Genomic DNA, 21,257 nt, shown 5'->3' on the forward strand with positions numbered 1-21,257 from the left:
GTTTCCGTGATTTTCTCTTACCTCACTCATCAACGAGTAATTCTTATCTTGACATTTATTGTTGCACGGCAACATAATCATTAAACTAATTAAAGTTGTCGTCATTTGACTTTTCCTGATTTTGTCATTAAGAAGATCGTAAAAAGTAAACAAGCTGATTTCAACTCCCGACTTTTTTTAATAACAATTCACAGTCATTGTGTTGAAAATTACACCGTCAAAGTAATTATCAGAATATAAAATATGTTTGTGTTCGATAGTTAGTCAGGTGAAGTTTTCATTCAGAATCATCCAATATCTGTAGGATCCAAGAGATTTTCATTCACCTTCTTTCATTTCGTTCAAAGAAAGCTACTGGCTGATTTATCTATTTTCAATCAACTTCAAATATATCGCACCCATGTTACTAAAGAGAGTGATTTCAAGTCGGTAAAAGGGGTGCAATTTCCCTTCAATCTGAAAGGTTTCGGTCAGTTTCTAACCGGAAAACTTCATATTCTCAGTTTTGTCATCGGTGGCTCACTGAAATGCACTCACGCACGCTTATGACCTCTGGCACACTTAAAGTCGCCACGCCATTGGTAGCTTACTATGCGAATCTTTCGGCATATCTTTATTTTGAATATTGATTTAAAGAATACCTACGTGGACATAAAATATTAGCGTTAAAAATAAATCAAACCCAATCTGAAAAACTAGTTAAAAATTTACCACTGATCCAGTTTTCACATTTTCCACTTAGAACATAGCCCTAAGCGATCGAAGATTTTGAATGGAAAGCCAAGTTTTCAAGAACTTCCATTCTCTTTGAATAAAAAACAAATTGAGTTTTAAATGCTTCCAACAACTTATAACAATCGCTTAACCTCGCCCATAAAAGAGGTCCTACTGTAGTTGCACTAACTTCCTTCAAGATAAGAAATATTTTTAGGGGATGTCATCTCACTCAACTGGGCCTAGATTTTTCAGTAAACCAAGTTTCGCGTCGTGGTCGTCTTAGAGCTGCGATTGACAAGAGACACAGGAAACCGCCCAGTGGTCTGGGTTCCAATCTTCTCATGCGCACTACGAAGATTTCTTGCACGTGGAAACATGGCGGACTCTGGTTAGTGCCAATGCAATTTTCTAAATTCAGGCATTCTCGCCTCTGAAAATAGCTTCTTTTTTCAACATCTTACCATTTTTTCTCTCTGCTAACCTTCCGTAGAAGTTACGCCTCGCAAGAAGCAGAAAAAGGATAAGCATAGGGCTCGGGAAGAAGATTCGGGTAAGCTTGGAAATAGTGTTTTGTAATGCGCGCGTGCAAAACAGTTGCCTGTGTGGATGCTTTATTATCTTTTCCTCTTACAGAGGAAGCGTGTTTTCATTCATTGTAACGGACGATCATCTTGTATTGGTCATAAGGTTCTGCAAAGAAAGAGAAAAAAGTGAAGAGCGAGGCGGCTGATGTGGGCTCGTCAAATCATTTTGGGGTGAGTTGATCGCCAAGGACTCACACAGTTTGCGAGAAAATGTTCTGTTTTGACGGTAGTTTTTTCCCCATTGTTAACCTATTTACATTTAATCACTAGTTATGGTGTGAATATAAATTTCCATCTTTACCGACGAAGATCGTGCTTACTTACTCATTTAGATACACTGCTGTAGATCTCGTGTGGCCATTGTTATCAACATCGTGTTCTCATGAGCGCTTCAGCGGCGTGCAGAAAATAATTCGTTATCAGTTCAAGTTTGAGACGAATCGGTAGCTTCCTATTTCCAATGTAACAAAGCTAGACATTTTCAGCAATCTAAAACGTTTCTGTGCTGTGTACATCAAGGAGAGAAGATCTTGCTGCAATTGAAATAAACAAAACTATGTATTAAACCTGGGTATACAGGCTGTCTTGCAGAGTAATCTTATGAGAAACGAAGGTATAAAACCTTACTTAAAATTGATTTTGAACAAGTAAGGCTCAAACATAGAATCCAATCAGTTACAAACAATACCAGCCACAATATATTCTTGTGCTTAAGTAAACTTGCCTTGGTCTCGGTGTGTTCATTTTTCCCCTAATTTTAAGTCATCAGGGCCCAAGGTGAAATTCTTATCTGGGTCTCTTTACTCCTTAGTTCAAAAGCCTTTTCAAGGTGATTTTATCTCCTTTTTAGACCATCCTATAGTAAAATTTTTAGACAAAAGATTATACTGAATTTTCTGTTTAAGCTTTCAGATCTGAAATCAGATTTCACACCAACTTTCTACTATCCTAACTCAGCATTGAACAACCTGGCCCTGGTGTCTAACTTTCTAAATGTTATTATAAGGTTTTTACTCCTTACAAATTGTTGTGCTCTTTATTAAATATTTCAAAACATGTGTAGAGCATCAGTATTGAACTTTGGTTGTACCTGTAACCTGTTGAGGTGTTATTTATTAGATTTACTACCACTTATGTAATCATATCTACCTATTCCACTATTGGCAGCCACTTATTAAAATATATTGAAATGCCTGTTATCATCCTTTTAGAATGTAAGTTGAAAATGGATTCCAAGTTCTGCCACTTGCATTTATTTAATTTTTGATTAATTAATTTGTCAAACCCTGTATATTTGCCCACCCAGGAAACTCAACATGACGAGGATTTCCACTTAAAGCCAACGTCTGCAGCTGGTGTGTTGGACACATCTAAATGGCCTCTATTGCTCAAGGTAAGATGTTATCTGTCCAGTTGTAATCTTGGTGTATCAGTTATTACTAAACTTCCATTGTGTTCTTTTTTTGTGTCACAGAACTATGACAAGTTGAATGTAAGAACTGGCCACTTTACTCCATTACCAAATGGATGTTCTCCTCTAAAAAGAGAACTAAAAGACTATGTATCGTAAGTTAAATTATTTCAATTTCTGAGCAATTCATACATTCATGATGCTATATGTACATGTACAGTGCAACCAAGCTCTGTACTGGTGATTACGAAGGAAGTTTTTAAATTTGATCAATTTTTATTTAAATCTTATTATGTTCACACTCATGAGCTTCTTTTTTGAGCTGAAGCATGTTGGTGTGTTACTTTAGGACTATATTTTATTACTACATGGTTAATTATGTATATCTACTTCTGTTATCACAGGAGTGGGTTTATAAATCTTGACAAGCCAGCAAATCCCTCATCCCATGAGGTACATTGCATATTTGATACAAAGAATATTATGGTTTAGGTTTCTTCCCTCCTTCTTTCCTTCAACGTATTTAGATGTTACTGTATGCTAGTTTTCCTTGCTAGAGCTTTAATCCTGGCAAGTATAGCCTGGATTAGTCACTATCAGCCAAATATTTTCCATTGTACAAGGATTCAGGAAGTTTTTATAATAAACTTGGGTTATTGATTTTTCACCAAAGAATTAAAGGCCTCAACACAATAGCCAGCCAAAAATTTAATGAAGGTGATGTCCTCGACAGCCATGAGAATGGGTGTTATGAACTGGTATTGGCTCTCTATGGTCATGCACAATCAAGATTAGAGCTTGTCTTTTTCTGATCAGGTGGTAGCATGGATAAGAAGAATTCTCCGAGTGGAAAAAACTGGGCATAGTGGCACTCTTGATCCAAAAGTGACAGGATGTCTAATTGTGTGCATTGAAAGGGCAACAAGACTTGTGAAATCACAACAGGGTGCAGGTACCAATGAATCTTTTTTTTCATTCTGGTCCATGTTGCTTAAGCTCTATGTTTTTAATGGAAGAGCATCATTGTGCAAAAATCAGAACTAGCTGGAGTACTGGTACACTTAACTTTATGTTTACAAACATTCTGTTTCTCCTTTGCCCCAAAGGAAAAGAGTATGTCTGCATTGTGAGGCTCCATGAGGCAATTGAAAATGAATCAGAGTTAGCAAAGGTTGGTACATTGAATTTAAATTTTATCCTGAGGATTTTGCAGTTGATATTTAAGATCAAAATTTCAATTCCATCAGTCCTCTTTGCTGTAAAACACACGAGACTTCAGCCAGGAAAATCCACTGAACCATTTTCTTGTATGTGTATCATCCCATTTGGAAACAGGCATGTTTTTAACATTTATGTAAAAATCGAAATAAATTAGTGGTGATTAAAGTGAGCATCTTTGTTTTGTTTGCAGACGATAGAGATGCTCACAGGAGCCTTGTTTCAGAGACCTCCACTGATATCTGCAGTTAAACGACAGCTTAGAATAAGAACAATATATGAAAGTAAATTAATTGAGTTTGACCAAGAACGGCATCTTGGTAAGTGCTTGTTTTGAATCACAAAAACACTTCCACTTCCATTTCTCTATATACATACATGTATGTATCTGGGAGGTGTACATGAACAGATGAAGATTTAAAATTTAAGCCTTTATCTTAACATTGCAGGAGTGTTTTGGGTGAGTTGTGAGGCTGGGACCTACATAAGAACACTTTGTGTCCATATTGGATTGTTAATGGGGATTGGTGCTCACATGCAGGAACTCAGAAGGGTGCGCTCAGGAATTCAGTCTGAAAATGTAAGTCTCTTAATGTATGTTTTAACATTCACACTGAACACTTTTAATTTACAACTTTCTTGTTGATGTTTTATTGCTTTCAGCTGCATTTGGATTTTTAATGTCAAGGTTATGACATTTATTATTTTTCTTTAAATGAAGAAGATAGTAGTGAGAGTAAGGTTTGTGTTTTTCAGGATAACATGGCCACTATGCATGATGTTCTTGATGCACAGTGGATGTATGATAATTACAAAGATGGTAAGTTGCTGCTGTTGATTGGTTGAAAGATATGCAAGAAATACTAGTGTTTTGAACAACAAGAGTTAAGTGTCAAAAACAAAATATTATTTCACAGAATCCTATCTCCGCCGCTGCATCAAGCCATTAGAAGCCCTTCTAACTTCTCACAAGCGTCTGGTTGTTAAAGATAGTGCTGTAAGTACTGTTTTGCTGTGTAAGATTTGATGAATTAAGGAATTTTCACAGTGAGAACAAAATGTGTGTTCTGAAGTCCCACTAAGCTCCAAACATATTTTTAATACAATGTAGCTCAGCTTTTAGTGTATTGCCAAGGCCACATCAAGTTGGAGGCTTGTCATATGAGATGTGGTTAAAATTGCATTATTATTTGAAGAGTCTTTGAATAAATAGGACGCTTTTCAAATTTTGTGTGTGAATAGGTTGTTGATAGGTAAAGGTTGTTTTGTAAATTCTTTCACATAGTATTTTTTCTGCTACATTTAGGTAAATGCCATATGCTATGGAGCAAAATTGATGATCCCAGGTCTATTGAGATATGAATCTGGAATAGAAATGAATGAAGAAATTGTTATCATGACAACAAAAGGAGAAGCTATAGCTCTTGGTGAGTGTTCCTCAGCTAATAGGGCAGTTGGTTAAAGGGTTGGTGAGTGACTGAGTCAGTCAGAAGGTTTGTCAGTCAGTTTTTTTGTTAGGCAGTTGTTCATTATGTCTGTCTTTCAGCAAGTCAGTCTATTGGTCAGCCAGTTAGTCTGTCTGTTTGTCAGTCAGCTGGTCAGTCTGTCAGTCAGTTATTCAGTCAGTCTGTCTGTCAGTCAATCAGTGATTCTGTCTGTCAGTGAGTCAGTCAGCCAGCCAGTTAACCAGTTAGAGGCGAACAGTCAGTCAGTAAATCAAACAGCTGGGTCTGCTGGTACATAGTATGATCGTTTTAATAATTTGAATGCCATTGTTTTTCATAGTTTTAATGTTACCAGTTGCATAGAACAAGGTGATGTGGAGGTCAAGTTTTCTATTTTTCCTTTATATAACTATTTTCTTTTTCAGGGATTGCTCTTATGACAACAGCTGTGATGGCAGCTTGTGATCATGGTGTGGTTGCTAAGATCAAAAGAGTTATCATGGAAAGAGACACTTATCCCAGGAAATGGGGCCTGGGACCAAAGGTATGACCAACTTATTTAGACACCAGACTTCTGCTGATCTGTTTATGGTCCTCTCTTTTGACTCATCAATGGCTTTGTTTGTATGAGTTGTGTAATCAATATTTATGGCCCATTTCTATCTCATGCTATTCCATTAACTCTATTCTTTTATCTTAGTCTCTGTGTGACAAAATCAAACCTCACTCAGTAGAGTTACACACACAATCAAGACTTTTTGCATCATGGGAGTTAATTTTTGGAAGTGACATGTGCTCAACCATGCAAGAACAATATTGTTTAAGATTCAATTAAGCAAATGCAATAATGTTGGTACAAACTTGCTATTGGTTACATACTGCTATTGTATATCAGTGTACCATTCTCTCTGGAGCCTTGCAGCCTGTTAAGAAGTCAGACCTCAACACTCAGAGTTGCAATAATTTAACATTCTACTTGATTTTCTTGCTGGTGTTTTTGGTGAGTCTCTTATTGATGTTTTCCCACCCAGGCACTTCAGAAAAAACAGTTAATTGCATCTGGTAAATTGGACAAATATGGCAAACCAAATGAAAGCACACCCAAAGAATGGATGCAAAGTCACCCAGATATCAGGTTTGTGTTACATGAACGGGGATTTAAACACAGGCTTCAATACTGAACCTCTTTCTAATCAGGGTAATTTAGTATTATCAAATGAGTTGACTACATAAATTGGCCATGGTAAAGAGTGGCCAATTTACATTATCAACTCATTTTATAATACCAAATTACACTGTTATACTCTCCCATCACTCCTTTACTCTTTCTAATCAGTTGTTTGCCTTTAGTGTGGATAAAACTCCAGTGAAGGATGAACAATCTGCTGGTTTACCTAGGACACCTAAGGAAGAACCCATGCCTGGTGCTCCTGTGACACCCAAGGAAGTTGAGGAAGGGAAAAAGGTGTGTTGCAATGATAAGTAGTGTGCAGGCTAAAAGAATCAGACAATGGATTCAATTAACTGTCTAAATAAAGAGTGATTACAAACCCAACTGGTCTAGAAATTGATCACAACTCTATATGCGCCTTGTTATTTGAATACTTCAAGGTCTGCTTTCTCGTTATCCAAGTGTGTCCAATTATAATACAGTATGTCCTCAATATTTAGTTTCTTGTTTGTTTACTTTCGATACTTTTCTAATACACAGAGGAAAAGAGACACAGAGGGTAGTGATGAAGAGAAGGAAACTCCAGGAAAGGAGAAAAAGAAGTCCAAAAAAGACAAAAAGAAATCAAAAGAGAAAGAGAGCAGTGATGAAGTAAGTTCCTCATAAAGGACTGTTTTATTGGCTCAAACGTGAACCACTCCGTGCTAATTATTCTATCTTTTGTAGGAAAAGAAAGAAAAGAAGAAGAAAAAGAAAAAGAAGAAAGAGAAAGAGAAAGAAAAAGTCAAAGAATCTGATTCAGACTCCTCGGATTAAGTGTTCAGTGTAACTCACCTTTCTCAGCCATTTGGTATAATTGCCTTTACAACTTTCATTGCATTTGAGTGATTTTCAACAACTGCCTGATGAAATGTTTTCCAAACAATCAGGTCCAAGTCTTTGGACAGATCACTTAACATATGCAACCAATCAGAAATGAATCAAGTCAATCACGAATCACCTGTAAATGATTAAGCTGGCTCATGATTGGTCCATTGTCTTGTGCCTCTGATGGGATAAGCCAATAGTGGTCATCGTAAATGTTTTGTGTTTGTTCTTCGGCTGGCAGAAAATTTCTTAAGTTGCAACGCACGGTTACCGAGATGTACGCGAGGTCAGATCATTGTAATATAATCCTTTTTTTAATCTCAATATATACTTGTAGAATTTGTTCTTCAATAAATTCAAAGCGTCCAGCGATTACTTGCTCTGCTGCTATTGCCTGCATTATAGACTCGTGGTCGCTTTCTATTTGTCCAAATTATCGCAACTTTCTTGACAACCGGGTACTGTGATGCATCACGCGACTCTAGTGAACAAATTAAGTCCCTTGCCCTCTCAGTTTTCCCCTCTTCTCTGATGGCGGCCTTGTTAAGCTAAGCAATGTTTCCGGTTTTTTCCTGACTTAAGAAGCAATTTTCGAAAAGCGTAAGTGCATGTTGAAGTTAGTTAAAAAGTACAAAGCTTTGTTCTCTTTCGAAGGTGGAGAGGCTAGGTCAAAAATATTTACGTAAGTTTAAAACGGTCAATTTTATTACGAGCTTTGAACTTAATAGGGGTACTCAACGATGAATGAATGTTTACCTTTAATGCAAAGGCACGATTTTGTCTCATAAATAGAAAATCTTGGTCAATTTTTCTTCACATTTTAAATATTCAGAGATCTCCAACCCACCCATACATAATTTCCTAAAGGAACCACTTACCCCGCATGTAATACCGTACGTTAGTGATTTATTAAAATTACTTTTGAAATAGTAAGTCCTAAAATAAGACCTTAGGGAATACTACGAATGCTGCAAAGTCAAACAGACGTTAACTGAACGTGTCCTGAGATCCATTCTGAACAAAGACAATTTGTGTGAAAGGTTTTGGAAAATTCCAACACGTGTAGGCCCGTAACGCAGTTGTCGAGTTTGCGAGTTTGGACTGAGTGTCGTGACTGTTCATTGCTTGTCTTGGCTTTGCTTCAATAAGCTCTGTGATTGATTCAGATGTCTCGAACCACTCACTAGGCTAATCAGATACTGATTTTAATAGAACACTGTCCCTGTCTGTCTAACCACGTGAATTTGGACGGGTGACGAAATTCTTTATTCTTGGGGAATTAAAATGGCCGCATTGTAATGCCATTCCCGTGATACTCGAGCATAGAGCGATACTAGCACTCGCAGTTCATCCAAATCGTTTAAGGAACTGATCTGGGAGAAAATTCCAAAACCAGCATTCATGATCATGGATAACTTTCTCCTTTGTTATTTATATCCACGTCAACTTCTATGAATGTGCTCCAGAAATCAACCGCTATCCGGGCCGATAACAAGAATTTAATGCTTCCAGGCAGAACTTTTACTTCAAATGGAACTTGTCTGGAGAGCTTCATATTTTCAAAGTTCGCCGATATCCTCAAGTCAAATATATCTGTATTACAAATGTTGGCAATTTCAAAAGCCACACTTTGCCCCAGGCTATGGTTTCTCATTAACAGGACCAAACAATCGTTGTCACCAACTTTCCTGGTTTTTGGGGAACTTAACAAAATTGTAGAGTATTCTAACCAAGGAACACTCTCTAGTTCTGTCAACTTTTCCTTCCGTCTATGGGAACAAATGCAAAGTTTTAGATGAACCCCTTCATCTGCGCATGCTCGGTACTTTCCAAATAGGGTTAGTCGATCATAATTAATAAGCTCCATCTGCATTGAGTACTGATCTGCCATTTCCTTGTGCTTCACTTCCACGTGGAATATATCTTCTCTACGTTTAACAACGTCACCAGACCGTAAGTAAATGTCAAAACTCGTGATCAGTCCTCCGTCTAATTTTGAGTTGCGTTCCCGCACGTTTTGAAACCTCACAGGACGTAGTCTCTCACAAGAGCGTAACATGGAATACGCTTGTACCTTTCCATTTGTAGGTTCAGTGAATTCAGCTTGTAACATGTTATTAAGTTCACCGACGGCGAACTCCACAAGAGAAATCCTTGAGGAGTCGTTGGTGGTGGGGCTGTCCCAACCATTGCATACACATAAATTGGGTGTCCTCAGTTCGATATCGTTGCATGTTAAATTGGGTGATATGGCAGTAAATAACCCAAAAGGTTTTACCAATCTCTTCAGCGGCCGAGCTAGCAGCAGAAGGGAATGGTGTAAGCTGAACATGGTCACCAGTCTTCGTTGATTGACTTCAAGCGCAGCCATGGCGCTTGGTCCCAGAAGTCTAGCAACTTTGTTTGGTACAATCATAAACAAGCTTGGATGGAACATTTCAAAGCGTCCTTCCAGGACATCAGACGTGTACTGTGTGTAGGTATTTCCATGATCTGCTAACACAATTGTAAGGGTATTTTGAGTGTTTGCCATGACAGAAACAAAGCGAGCCAGGTCAGAATCCAAAGATTGAATCCTGCGTCCTGTTTCATCATGTCCAACATTCAGAGCAGTATACGAGAACAGCGGACGGGATTTCCTTGATGACGCTATGGTATTCGATATGTCTATTAAATATTGGAGAAAATAGCTGTGTTGTAGCTTGCCGTTGAAGCAGATCTGATCCCCTTCGGGTCCATTGAATGGTGTTTCCAGACCAAAAGAGCCTAACACCTCACAACTGGAGTGCGTCAAACCTTAAAGTAGTAGGGAAACTCTCTCATTTGAATGAAACTTACTTGATACTCTGATGTAGATAGAGGGCTAAGAAAGCACATACTGTGTCACACACACACACACACGCATACGCACGCTTTGTCATCTCTCCTCCCCCCCCCCTGTCCTTCCCTTTATCAGTTAACCCTTGAGTCCATCCCCAGTTAAAAAACTTACAGTTCAGCTCATAAAGCTACGACGACTGTGGCAAAAGTAGACAAAACAAAGAAAGGAAGCCAAAAATTTAGTTTCTGTTCCACAATAATTGTCCTATCCAGAGCTGTTTTATAATAATTATAATTTTTTTAGTGATGTTTACCTGTGCTGTCGATAAAGTTTTCACTCAGTTTAATCTGTAGGTCCTCCCAGTCTTCCGCGACCAAGTCGGCCATTAATCCCCACATTCCCCACCAGCAGAGGTCTTCTTGCCACAAGGTCTGATACCCAGCCCTTTTGAAGTGTCCAAACATCACATCCGCGCGCACTGGGTCGGAAGGCTCTTGTTCGTCCTGTTCTTTTGATGGAAGCAGCTGGCCCGTGAACAGCGCGTGTTCATTTTGCGTGGTGTGGCCATGAACAGCTTGAAATAACTCGAAATCAAACACTCTTGCTTGGGGGTTGTCTCGTCTTCCCGCCAATTTCCTGAATATCTCAATTGTTTTGGGGAGAGAACGATAAAAATGTGATCTAGAGACGGAATCTAACAGAACAATATTTATGTTGATGCTATTTCTTTGTCGCGGTTCAAAGGCCTCTTGTATTGTCGCCTGCGGGGGAACTGTAATGAGTTGCGACACCAGACTCTTGTTGCTCGACATCATGAAGCATTTTACGAATAAAAAGTTGAATTTCTTTCTAGCAGTCAAATAGGCAATGCGGGGAAGTTGAATCTCCAGCTCTGAGACAGTTTCAAATTCCCTAAGCAATTCCAGAAGACCTTCATTGGGATCTATAATGTACGCACCGTAAGTCAAAGAGTTTTTCTCGCTTTTGTTTACGACCCCTTCACAAACTCGACTACTGCACTTGGCTTTAAGTATTTTCCTTCCATTATGAGCATCAGATTCCAGTGTACAAATCTCAGCGTTGTTTGTCTTACAGAGAGACAAGGAAGGGTCATAACGGAACAAGGAATCTGCAAATTCACATGCATCCATAGAGGCTTGATGAGGCTGACAAGTCCCGTAAGGAATCTTGTCTGTGTTCGGTAGATTTAACTCCTTGCACGAGTTCTTCCTGTCTGTTGCATAGGTGTTATTTTTCTGGGAATTTGAATCTGAAAAACGTTCTCTGTCGTCACTATATCTTTCTGCATCTCTTTGTTTAAGAATTTCAGAATATAATTCCACAGATTTATATGCGTAGTTTTGACGTTCATGAAGTTTTCCGTTTTCAAAACTTACAACCATTAGCTCCTCGTGACGATTTTTGGGGCCATTTCCAAATATTCTTCCTCTTAATCTAGAGAATCTTGAATTAGCACGTACGATTTCTGGTTTTCGCATAAGTTGGATGTCATTGCCGAAGATAAGTCCAGTGCAGGCGAGATAGAAGTGCCATATAGTGACGATAATTAGGACATAAACCAAGATTTTTCGCCTCCCACGTTTTATGCCCATAAACAAACATCTGATAGAGTTCTTCACAAAATCCATAGTCTCTCATGTGCGATAACAACACAAAGTGAAATCCATTCGTGAGAAAGCTCAGTATTTTGTGTGAACTAAACGCTATAATGGTGACATCTAACAATACAATCTGTCAGTGGTCAGCCCTCAATCATTCGTGTCCAACTCCTAAAATATATGATTCGATAACATCAACAAAGAAGGCAATAGACAGTCTCAAGTGGATAAGAACAATTGTTTTGATGTAAAGGACTTTGTCACACGCACTGTCATGTTAAATAATTTGACAAATTTAACTTTTGATAAGTTCTATTAAGAAATCCAGATGTGATAAGCAAGGCTTGAAGCCTGTACCAGATAAAATGATTCGAAATTTATAACAATGTTGAGCAAAGAAATAGTTACTGAAGACCACTGGCACAAACTATTGCGGTCAAGTCGTATTATCATTGAGAGTAAAACGGTATTCGGTTGATCAACCAGAGAGAACCATTAGTAAATCAAGAGAGAGAATTTCGTTTGACTCAGAAAGGACCTGATAAATACTCCATAGACCCTCCCATATAAATTGCTGGGTATTGAGATGAAAAACTGTTTTAACTTTCTGATTATTTCAAAGTTTCTACTTCCATAATGAAGTCCTTCCACAAATAAATTGAATATGAAATAAGTCTTTGTCCTTAGCAATTAGTCGAAGCGAGACGTTACCGAATAAAATGTTTGTCATTATTCCAAGCTAGCAGGATCAGTATAATTGTGATGGGGACGGAAACCTGGATATCATAAGAGCAGTTTTCATCACCGTTTCAATCGCTCTGCCAGATATCGACAATTAACCACATATTCAAATTGTTTGTAGAATATCTGTAAACTGAAAAAGTGAACTTCGATTGAAAATGTATACAGGGAAAAAGCTTAGCCGGACATCGACTACGCAAAAGTAAAGCCTAAACTGAATGTGTCGATTGTCTCCACAACGAAGACACGCTCGTAATTGAGACAGATGATTAACGTTGCGATGGCATTCTGTTAGATTCCGCTGCGTCCGTGACTAAAACCGAATCGACTATCTGTATAGTAATGTAACTAACCTGATCTGAGAAAGGGAAATTATCAAGCGAAGATTACAAGTTGAATTACTTCCTTTGCCGCAAGTCGCCGAACCCAAAGACGAAATCATTAGAGTCACATGTGATTTACTCTGTGTAGTGACCCGAGAATGTGCCCAAATACCGTGTTTTAGCTGTAATTATCACTGGCGGATGATTTCTGACCGTGTTTGCGTGTCGACCCAAGCATGTAGGATATCTTTTAATCCACTTGAATCTGACTCGGAAATTCTACACCACAAACTTTCATAAGCCTCTTACTGAGCTCTCAAGTACGGTACTTTCCCCTCTAAAAGTTCTATCCAGAAACTGATAGCGTCTCATAACGATCTCAAATGTTTGAAGATCATTTGTAACTCATTTAGTTTTCGTTAGAGCTGTTATAGTCGAAAGAAATTTCTCGCGCTCAGATGTGTACAAATACGGCCCTTCGTCATGTTTCAAATATTCAAAAACTATTTGTCCGCCAGACCGCTCCAACTTATTATGCTGTCATACGTAGGATAAAAGCCGGATTTGTTGTCGCGTGATACTTTGAGATATTCCATGACTCAAATAAAGGGACATAAATGATTTTTCCGCATTTTAGACTATTAAACTTATTGACGTGTTCAATGTGTGAGCTGCAGTAAGATAATGCTGTTTAGATATTTACATTTTCTTGTGCTATAAATAATTTATTGTTCTCTGATGAGTATTTAACCTCTCTTGCGCTCCCAGTTAGCCTGTCTTGAATAAGTTCCTTATCGAAGTCGATAAACTTATGATCGGACTTAATGAATAATTGACAGATCTTTGTTTAATAAGGGGATTTTTGGTTATCTGCGGTCCTCGGTTGTCAAAAGTAAAAAGTTATTAACGAGGAAAGTCGTAATTCTTGACAATTTTAGATCGTCGACACAAGACATCGGAAACAATTAGGCTAGAGAGCCTTGATGATGTGTTTAATGGTCTTTGATGTAAATTGGATGACTCTAGGGGAGGTGTCATGGCTGACTGGGATTATTTATTATTTTGAAAATCAAGGATTTAATTGATTCTTTCTTCCTGTGGCATCGTTTATCCCTAACTTTCGCGAATCCTGCCAAACTAAGTTAAAAGACTGTACTCGCCCCCAACCTAACAAAGCAGTTTTTTATGGTAAAGGAATTAAAATGACATATCAAATGTTGATTAAAATACCAGGAAGTATTTTCCTGTACTCCTGATCAAGTATCAATTAATTAGATAGCCGTATTGTATAAGATTGATGTTTACTCAAAACCCAAACCATACGACATTTTGAATACTGAATAAGGAAAAACGTGAGGCCGAGAATGGAAATCATGACAAACTAAGTGTAAGTAGTTTTGGTTTGGTTTACTTTTCTTATCTCATACCTCCTGGTTAGTGTTTTTTGTTCAGTTTGTTATAGTTTTTTTTCGTCAGCTACTCCTTCAGTTTCGCGCTACTCCTTCAGTTTTCGCGCGCTCCTTCCCAACCCTCTCTACCGAACCCACTCTTCTCTCGGAGGGGCAAAGATCGGACACGAGAGAGCGGCGGAAGTCAAGGTTATATTAGTGTTAAGGCGACTGAAAATGGAACAACGAATTATCTCAGAGAGTCCATTCCAGGATTGAAATGTGTCTATTTTTGTGACTTGGTTCTGGAGTGATTTGAAGAAAATTAATTTCAGTTTATATCCTCTTGTTTGGTACCAATTTTTGAAGCGGTTTCCATACGCCACGGTGTAAGGCAAGGAAATATAGTACACTGACCTGTGTGAGTTTCTTTATGGGAGAAGTCGGTCAGATGAGATCTAAAGATGTACTTCCTGGTAAGCAAAAGTATCTCCGGCTACAGTAAACCGTAAGTTCTTATAATGAGATTTAGGCTTATTCAGACCTTGGTGAACATCAGAACTTTAATGAAAAACAAGTTAATCATCCACTTAACGGAAATAAAACTTAATTGTACCGTCGAAAATTAATTTAGAAACAAGTTGTTTCTCTACTTCGTTTCTAACGATGTTCGCCTGGACGGGGCCGATGGATAAATCATACATTCTGTTGGTATAAATACTGCCGGTTGAACACTTACACTAGAATAGAGTTGAAATGAAATGTGGCTGTTGAGATAATATATTTTCACACAAAATCTTGCGTGAACTAAAATTTGATTTTGCGATGATTTCCATTCTCGGTCTCGCCTTTTCTATTTTTTCAATTTTCCTCGGTAACAATGATTGCCGATTGCTTTCAGTTCACAAAATCTTTTCATCAATCACGAGTGAATATTTTTATCCTTGAATAACTTGATTCCCTCTGTTAAATCTTTGATTATTGATATGCTTGTGAATATTGGTATTTCTTTGTGATCAAACGAAATGCTTTGTCAGTTTCATCAGATTTGATAGATCATTAATCCTAGATGTAAATATACATAGCCAAGAGGAAAATTCCAAAATTGTCTGGGACGTAAAATCAAAATGATTGTAAAAATATTCCAGCAGGTTTAGAAGCATCCCACGGTTTCCCCTGCTAACAATTCATGAGAAACAAATAAAAGTTTTTACACTGTATTAGTGAGTCCTAGTGGTTACGGTAATGAGTAAAATTTTCCAAGCTCCTTCCATTTTCTGCCCTCATAATTTCTCTCGCGCGTTCAATTGACTTTTGTACTGCAAAGGAAAATGCAGGGGAACCAATAAAATAGTTTGATACAACTTGACACTTGATCACTGTACAACAAAGTATTCTGTATGTTCGGTAAGAGAATTTTCTACATACCTTATCGTTCAGTCTACCGATGCAAGGTGTCTTTTTCCTTCACTTGGTTTCGTTTTGTTAAGATAATTAAAGAGCTTCATAATGCTTATCATTTTGAAATTCCACTCTCATTGACTGGTGACTTAGCAACAAAAGGCCATGTGAAAAGATTGATCAGTTTTCTCTGCGTTGTGAGTCTTACGGATAAAGACAGTGGAAGGGAACTACGATAAACAATGACCTTTTTCTGGTTTTATCAAACATCGTTTACAATAAAGTTATCAAAGTCTTATGAAGTGTTGTATTTCTCGGGATATAGCTCTGATAAAGCCAATAAATAAGACGAGAGTTTTACTATCATTAGTTTACCACCATTACTATAAAAATATACAAGAATATCGACCGATTGATTTTCTGAGAAAAATATCAAGATTTCATGGGGAATTTTATGTACGACTCTGTCATTTAGAATTCAATCGGCAATTTGAACCCGACAGCAAGAAATTGTCAAGTGCTGGCAGAAACTTTGCACAGCTTTTCAGCTGCTGCTAATGGCGTAAAGGAAACCTTGTAGGGTGACAAATCCTCTGCAATTTGGGAGATAAAAGAAAAAGCCGCTGTTTGTAGACTGCATGAAAGAAAAAAATATTTTTTTACGTCCTCCAGTGTCAGAATTACGACTCAGTAAGCATATTTCATATCATTTGCATCTATTAGGGTCGAAAAGTCCTCTTGTATTTACACTTAGTGCAAATTAAGCAATCTTTCTAAGTCTACCACTTTTTGTTCAATTGTTCAGCGGTGACTAAAAGTAATTTGCATTTGCTCTCTTTCCAACATCGCAAGCAGCAGCCAAACCTGCGTAGAGAACGATCGCTTATGATTGGAATCAAGGATTCTTGCAATTTTTATCAATTAATAAGGTAAGTTACCATTAATCTCGGTTTGTACCTTAAATCTGATATCGGCGACTTAAGTAAAAAAAAGTAAATTGAGCACTTTTTGCAATTTGACTGTTTCTGGCAAAATGTTTGGCACTGAATTTGAATATCTTATGTTTCTGAGAAAATGATGAGCAAGCTTTCGACTGATTTCAGTGGTAAACCATTTCATTATAGCATAATATTGTGAGTAATAATTCACCTTCGCCCCCGAACATTTTGTTGCATTCGAGTATCAGTTTCATCTCAGCTGGAAAGAAAAAGAAAATATGATGTTGCCCCTTTAGTAGAAAAGAAAACAATAATAATAATAATAGATGTAATAATAACTCAGTTCTCAGCACTTGAGGACGTTGAGTCAAATCAAACGGCGAGTTTAAGCAGAACACGAGAAGCAATCCACTTGGATGTAATAGAAATGCTAATTAATTCAGTTTAGGAGACAGCTGTTTAATCATCAGTTTTATGGCTTTGGCTAGAAACGAATATTTAGGACCTGAGTGGATTTTTTTCTTTTTTTCTTTGAGTTTCAGGTCAATATTTTTGAAGAAGCTTGGGACGAGTCACAACTCAACAAGGAGAAATGCGTCTGTATCTTCATCTTCTTCAATGGCTTGATGAAGTTCAAATTGTTCTACAATCAATTAATTGAAAAGTCTCCTGTTAGTTTTTACTCATTTCATAGGGAAAGGGAAACGGAAAATGCATCTGACTAGTCAGGTGCGTCATCATACTTTAAAAGTCTAGTTGATTTTACCTCGAGGTGGCTAAGGAAAGTTGTTGAAATGAAAATTGCAGAAATGAAACTCATTTTGCGTTGCCGTACAACTTCTATTTTTGTGGGTTTTGAGGTGAGGCTGGACATGAAAGATACTATCGCCCAAAGTTCAAAAATAAATCCTTTTGTTAGTTACAGTGACTTGATACTCATAACCAACTGAAATTAAATTATAACTGTGATCAAGCATTTAACAATGAGTCAATCAAAATAAGAAAAATGCAGGAGAAGTCGTACGATTCGTCATTTATTTTGCCCTCGTGGTTTTGGTAAAGACGAAGTTCGGGCAAGAAATGTGCTATATATTATCAGGATGATGCTGCAATTTTTTTACCTTTCAAATTTATTTTCTAATTTCTTTGTTTCTAAAAAGGTGATAAAAAACCTTCTTTGTGACAGAAATATCGCTATTGATAACTCTGTTTTCATAATTTGTTTTCCGGTAGCAGAAAGGTAGATGAAGAACCATGCTGAAGTCCAACATGATTGCTTGCAAAAAATCACCCGGGAATATTCTGCAGATGGTGGCCTTGGTGACTCTTTCTTTACTAATACTAAACTGGTACCTTTTTGGGAATGGGATACAGCGGAATTACAACATTTATTCGGAGAATTTTATAAATACAACAGAGTCACCTTCAATTTGCCCAATGATGTCTCTACAATCCAATGTAAGAGCCATATGGTTTATGTCAACCTCACAAACCGAGTGAAGCTTCCTGTATGTTTACTCGAGAACTTTACGCCATAAAACCTGAACTATTGGAATGTAAAGAGAAAGGTGCTGGGGATGTTTGCAAAATGAAAATCACCAGAACTAAGAAGGAAAGCAAGATTTCCTTTACATGCAGTCAAACGGTATGTCGGGAAGGAAAAAGAGATTCTTTCAAAGTTCTAAGTGTGGATCCCGGAACCGGATTGGCGACCATTGTAAATGAATTTCACTCAGTGAAGACACTTGAAAGAGGACTACCGAACATTGTAAGAAGAAATACGCAAAATAAATTGAACTTTGTTTTTATCGAATGTACAAACCACCAAGGTGAGGGAGTGTCACAATTCCTTGCGGTTGACCCCGATTTCACCATCGAGAAAACAGAAACTGTGAGAAATAAAAATCACATCAATGTGGTCGTCCTCCTCCTAGATTCTGTTTCTAGAGCTCATTTTTACCGATCTTTACCAAGAACAATCGCAACATTTCAAAACTGGCGAGAAAACCCAGATTCGGTTCCCGCAAATGTCTTTGACTTTGAACTTTTTCAGGCCCTACACGGTCACACTGCTGAAAACACGCAAGCACTCTTCACTGGAAATGTCTTCCCGATTGAATTAAAAGGTACAACGCCGCCAGTCAATATGTCTGCGATGTTTGGGCATTATAAGAGAGCTGGGTACCATACAATGTATCAAGAAGATTTGTGTTGGAAAGGGATCTGGGGACTAATGGTTGATCATGGAGTAAGGCAATGGAGTGACCTCCAAGACAAGATGAAAAATACCTTCATAGATCACACGGGTAGGTTTGGATAAAGCATAAAACAATTTACACAAATAAATGTCAGTCATATTGTATTCACTGGCTCTCTTCGCGGTTTTCAAACCTTTTTTGGTGGGAGTGATTAAAGGAACCGACTCGCTAGGTGAGAGATTTAGTTTTTTTTCTGACATGATATTTTGCTGTGGTTTTGTTTAAGGCCTGACGCATTCCAGTTGTAAAATCCTTTCATCATTGGGAGTAACAACTCCCTTTAATGGGCCTTATGGGGACCAAATCTGCTATAATGGAAAGTTTCAACACTCTTACTTTCTTCGTTACACAACTGACACACTTCACGCTATCGGCAAGTCACGTGACGCTCGCCCACTTTTCTCTCACACTTCACTCAATGTTGCCCACGATCACAGAAGTATCCGCACGCAAACCCTGGATATCAGTATGGAGAATTACGTGAGGGCCGTGGCGAAGGAGCAGAACACTTTAACAGTCATTCTGGCGGATCATGGAAACACATATACGAGATACAGTTCAGAATTGTTGGAGGGGCGCTTTGAGATGTTCCATCCGTCCCTATTCATCATTGTTCCTGACAGAGTAGCGGCGCTCTTAGGGAGGAAAGCAATGTCTGCTCTAGGAGAGAACCAACGGAGGCTTGTCACCATGATAGAGTTACACCATTCTCTAATGGTGTTGGTCAACCCCCTATCCGGAAATGTTAAGCCAAAGGGGTTATTTTCACCCATCGCTATGAACCGTACGTGTGATGCTTTGGAACTAAGGCTGCCAAACTTGTGCGTGTGTGAGGGTTGGGATGTACCAGCAAATAATGACACTTCACGTATTCCTATCGCTGAGTTCGCGATGGGTCAGTTGAACAATCGCTTGGAAAATCAAATACAGAACATTTATGAACGATCCTGTCAAAGATTGCAACCGTTATGGTTTGAAAATATTCGAGAAAGAAGCTCGACAAAAGACAGATCTCTGATCACTTCGATGGATATTCGAGTTAAAGCAGGAGATGTTGTTCCTCAAAGGGAAGACATATTTCATGTGGAAGTAATGACAAGGGAAATGTTAGGAGAAAATTCTTTACAAATGACCTTAGTCTCTTTTGACCGTCTGACATTATTTGGAAAATACGCAGAGTGCGCCGATAATGATGTTGACCTTAAATTATGTGTGTGCTCACAGAAAGCAATACAGAAGAAGTTAATGGTGGCGTTTTCGTCAGAACACTGGGTGCATTTTGGACAACGCCCAGTTGTTAGAAAACTTAATAATACAAATTGTTTATGGCTGATTACATGGCCTTTTGCTAAAAACACATCGAACACGTATGAAGTAGCCAACTTGTGTCATAGTCAGACTTATCGAGTTAAGATATACGTGAAGAAAGTTTCTAACATAAAATTTTCTTGTGAGCTTCCTGTAACATTAACTGTTACACCTGGTAATGTATTGTTTGCATTTTCAGTTCGAAAGCACATCAGTTATTGGGATGCTAACATAGAAGTTTATACTGAGGTTGAAAAGAACTAGAGATTATTGCTGACACACATGTCCGTATTTCATCAGCCTGTGGGATCTGCATCTGAAATATCTGTGGATTTCGCTTAAATAGTTAAAGAATTACTTGAAAGTAACTTCATGATGGATAAAAACAAAACAAAAGTATCTGAAAACTGAACAAAACCTCATAAACGTGACCGCTGATCAGCAGCTGAGTGAAAACAGGGCGGCTCAGCGGCGAGGGGTAGGGTGCGGGGTGGGTGCGGGTAGATTATCAGAAGATTTTTGGGAACATTCAAATATATTCATTAAAGTATCATAATATGCTTTAGGATTCTCAGTCTTAGAGCGAAGGTATGCTTTGTGTTGCAGACAACTTTTGTTTAATTTGCTTAGTATTCTTTTTTTTCTTTCAAATACATTTCGTTCCAAAAAGGACTGACATCAATTCATAGATTTATAAACAAATCTTTACCATGTAAAAAATTTGTTTAGATAGTCGAGATAACCATTGAACCTCTTGTATCGCATCAGTAATAAAGTGTCTTGTCTTTGTCCAACTCCGAGAACGTTAAGCGGCAAAGACGCGAGAGACGAAGTCTCGCGTCTCGCGTCTCGCGTCTCGCGGCTTCTCCAATGCTCACAGGATACGCGTGACCTCACTATCTTTTAAGAAGAATAAGAGACTGCTCGCAGTCTGTATTCCGTTTAACCATTTCATAGGAGTGACGCGAGTCTCTTCAATTGAGTGAAAAAGTCACAAACCCTTCTTTACCTCACGAGCGTAACCACTGACCACCACGAATTACAGTA

General features: G+C 38.1%; 2 protein-coding genes and 1 pseudogene across 3 annotated transcripts; 2 read left to right on the forward strand and 1 right to left on the reverse strand.

The window, feature by feature from the left end:
- The first annotated feature begins 1,057 nt into the window (after window positions 1-1,057).
- On the forward strand, window positions 1,058-7,788 carry LOC131782755 (uncharacterized). The gene is made up of 18 exons (XM_059099817.2): window positions 1,058-1,105; window positions 1,208-1,267; window positions 1,405-1,472; window positions 2,608-2,694; window positions 2,776-2,867; window positions 3,117-3,165; window positions 3,529-3,664; window positions 3,819-3,883; window positions 4,124-4,250; window positions 4,380-4,510; window positions 4,687-4,750; window positions 4,848-4,927; window positions 5,237-5,357; window positions 5,801-5,919; window positions 6,407-6,510; window positions 6,726-6,840; window positions 7,087-7,197; window positions 7,273-7,788. Exons 1-18 carry the CDS (start codon window positions 1,093-1,095, stop codon window positions 7,360-7,362), a joined length of 1,632 nt encoding a protein of 543 aa, XP_058955800.1. The 5' UTR covers window positions 1,058-1,092; the 3' UTR covers window positions 7,363-7,788.
- Window positions 7,789-8,153: 365 nt separating this feature from the next.
- On the reverse strand, window positions 8,154-15,776 carry LOC131779568 (uncharacterized). 2 transcript variants are annotated; one of them, XM_059097123.2, is made up of 3 exons: window positions 15,734-15,776; window positions 10,548-12,024; window positions 8,154-10,209 (listed from the first exon to the last, which is right to left on the reverse strand). In XM_059097123.2, the coding sequence occupies exons 2-3, from the start codon at window positions 11,881-11,883 to the stop codon at window positions 8,819-8,821; spliced, it is 2,727 nt and encodes a 908-aa protein (XP_058953106.2). In that variant the 5' UTR covers window positions 11,884-12,024; window positions 15,734-15,776; the 3' UTR covers window positions 8,154-8,818. The 2 variants fall into 2 exon arrangements, with proteins under 2 accessions (XP_058953106.2, XP_058952447.2); XM_059096464.2 differs by lacking the exon at window positions 15,734-15,776 and adding an exon at window positions 12,948-13,194.
- LOC131781157 (uncharacterized) lies at window positions 14,577-20,614 on the forward strand (annotated as a pseudogene).
- The last annotated feature ends 643 nt before the right edge of the window (window positions 20,615-21,257 follow it).

Source organism: Pocillopora verrucosa, chromosome 6 (assembly GCF_036669915.1).
Source record: "Pocillopora verrucosa isolate sample1 chromosome 6, ASM3666991v2, whole genome shotgun sequence".
NCBI classification, from domain to species: Eukaryota; Metazoa; Cnidaria; class Anthozoa; order Scleractinia; family Pocilloporidae; genus Pocillopora; species Pocillopora verrucosa.

Coding starts and splice junctions, on each gene's coding strand:
- LOC131782755 (XM_059099817.2), top strand. Junction 3,884..4,123: donor ATGAATCAGAGTTAGCAAAG/GTTGGTACATTG, acceptor TTTTGTTTGCAG/ACGATAGAGATGCTCACAGG. Junction 6,841..7,086: donor AAGTTGAGGAAGGGAAAAAG/GTGTGTTGCAAT, acceptor TCTAATACACAG/AGGAAAAGAGACACAGAGGG.
- LOC131779568 (XM_059097123.2), bottom strand. CDS start 11,883: ATGGATTTTGTGAAGAACTCTATCAGATGTTTGTTTATGGGCATAAAA. Junction 10,210..10,547: donor AAACTTTATCGACAGCACAG/GTAAACATCACT, acceptor TACTACTTTAAG/GTTTGACGCACTCCAGTTGT.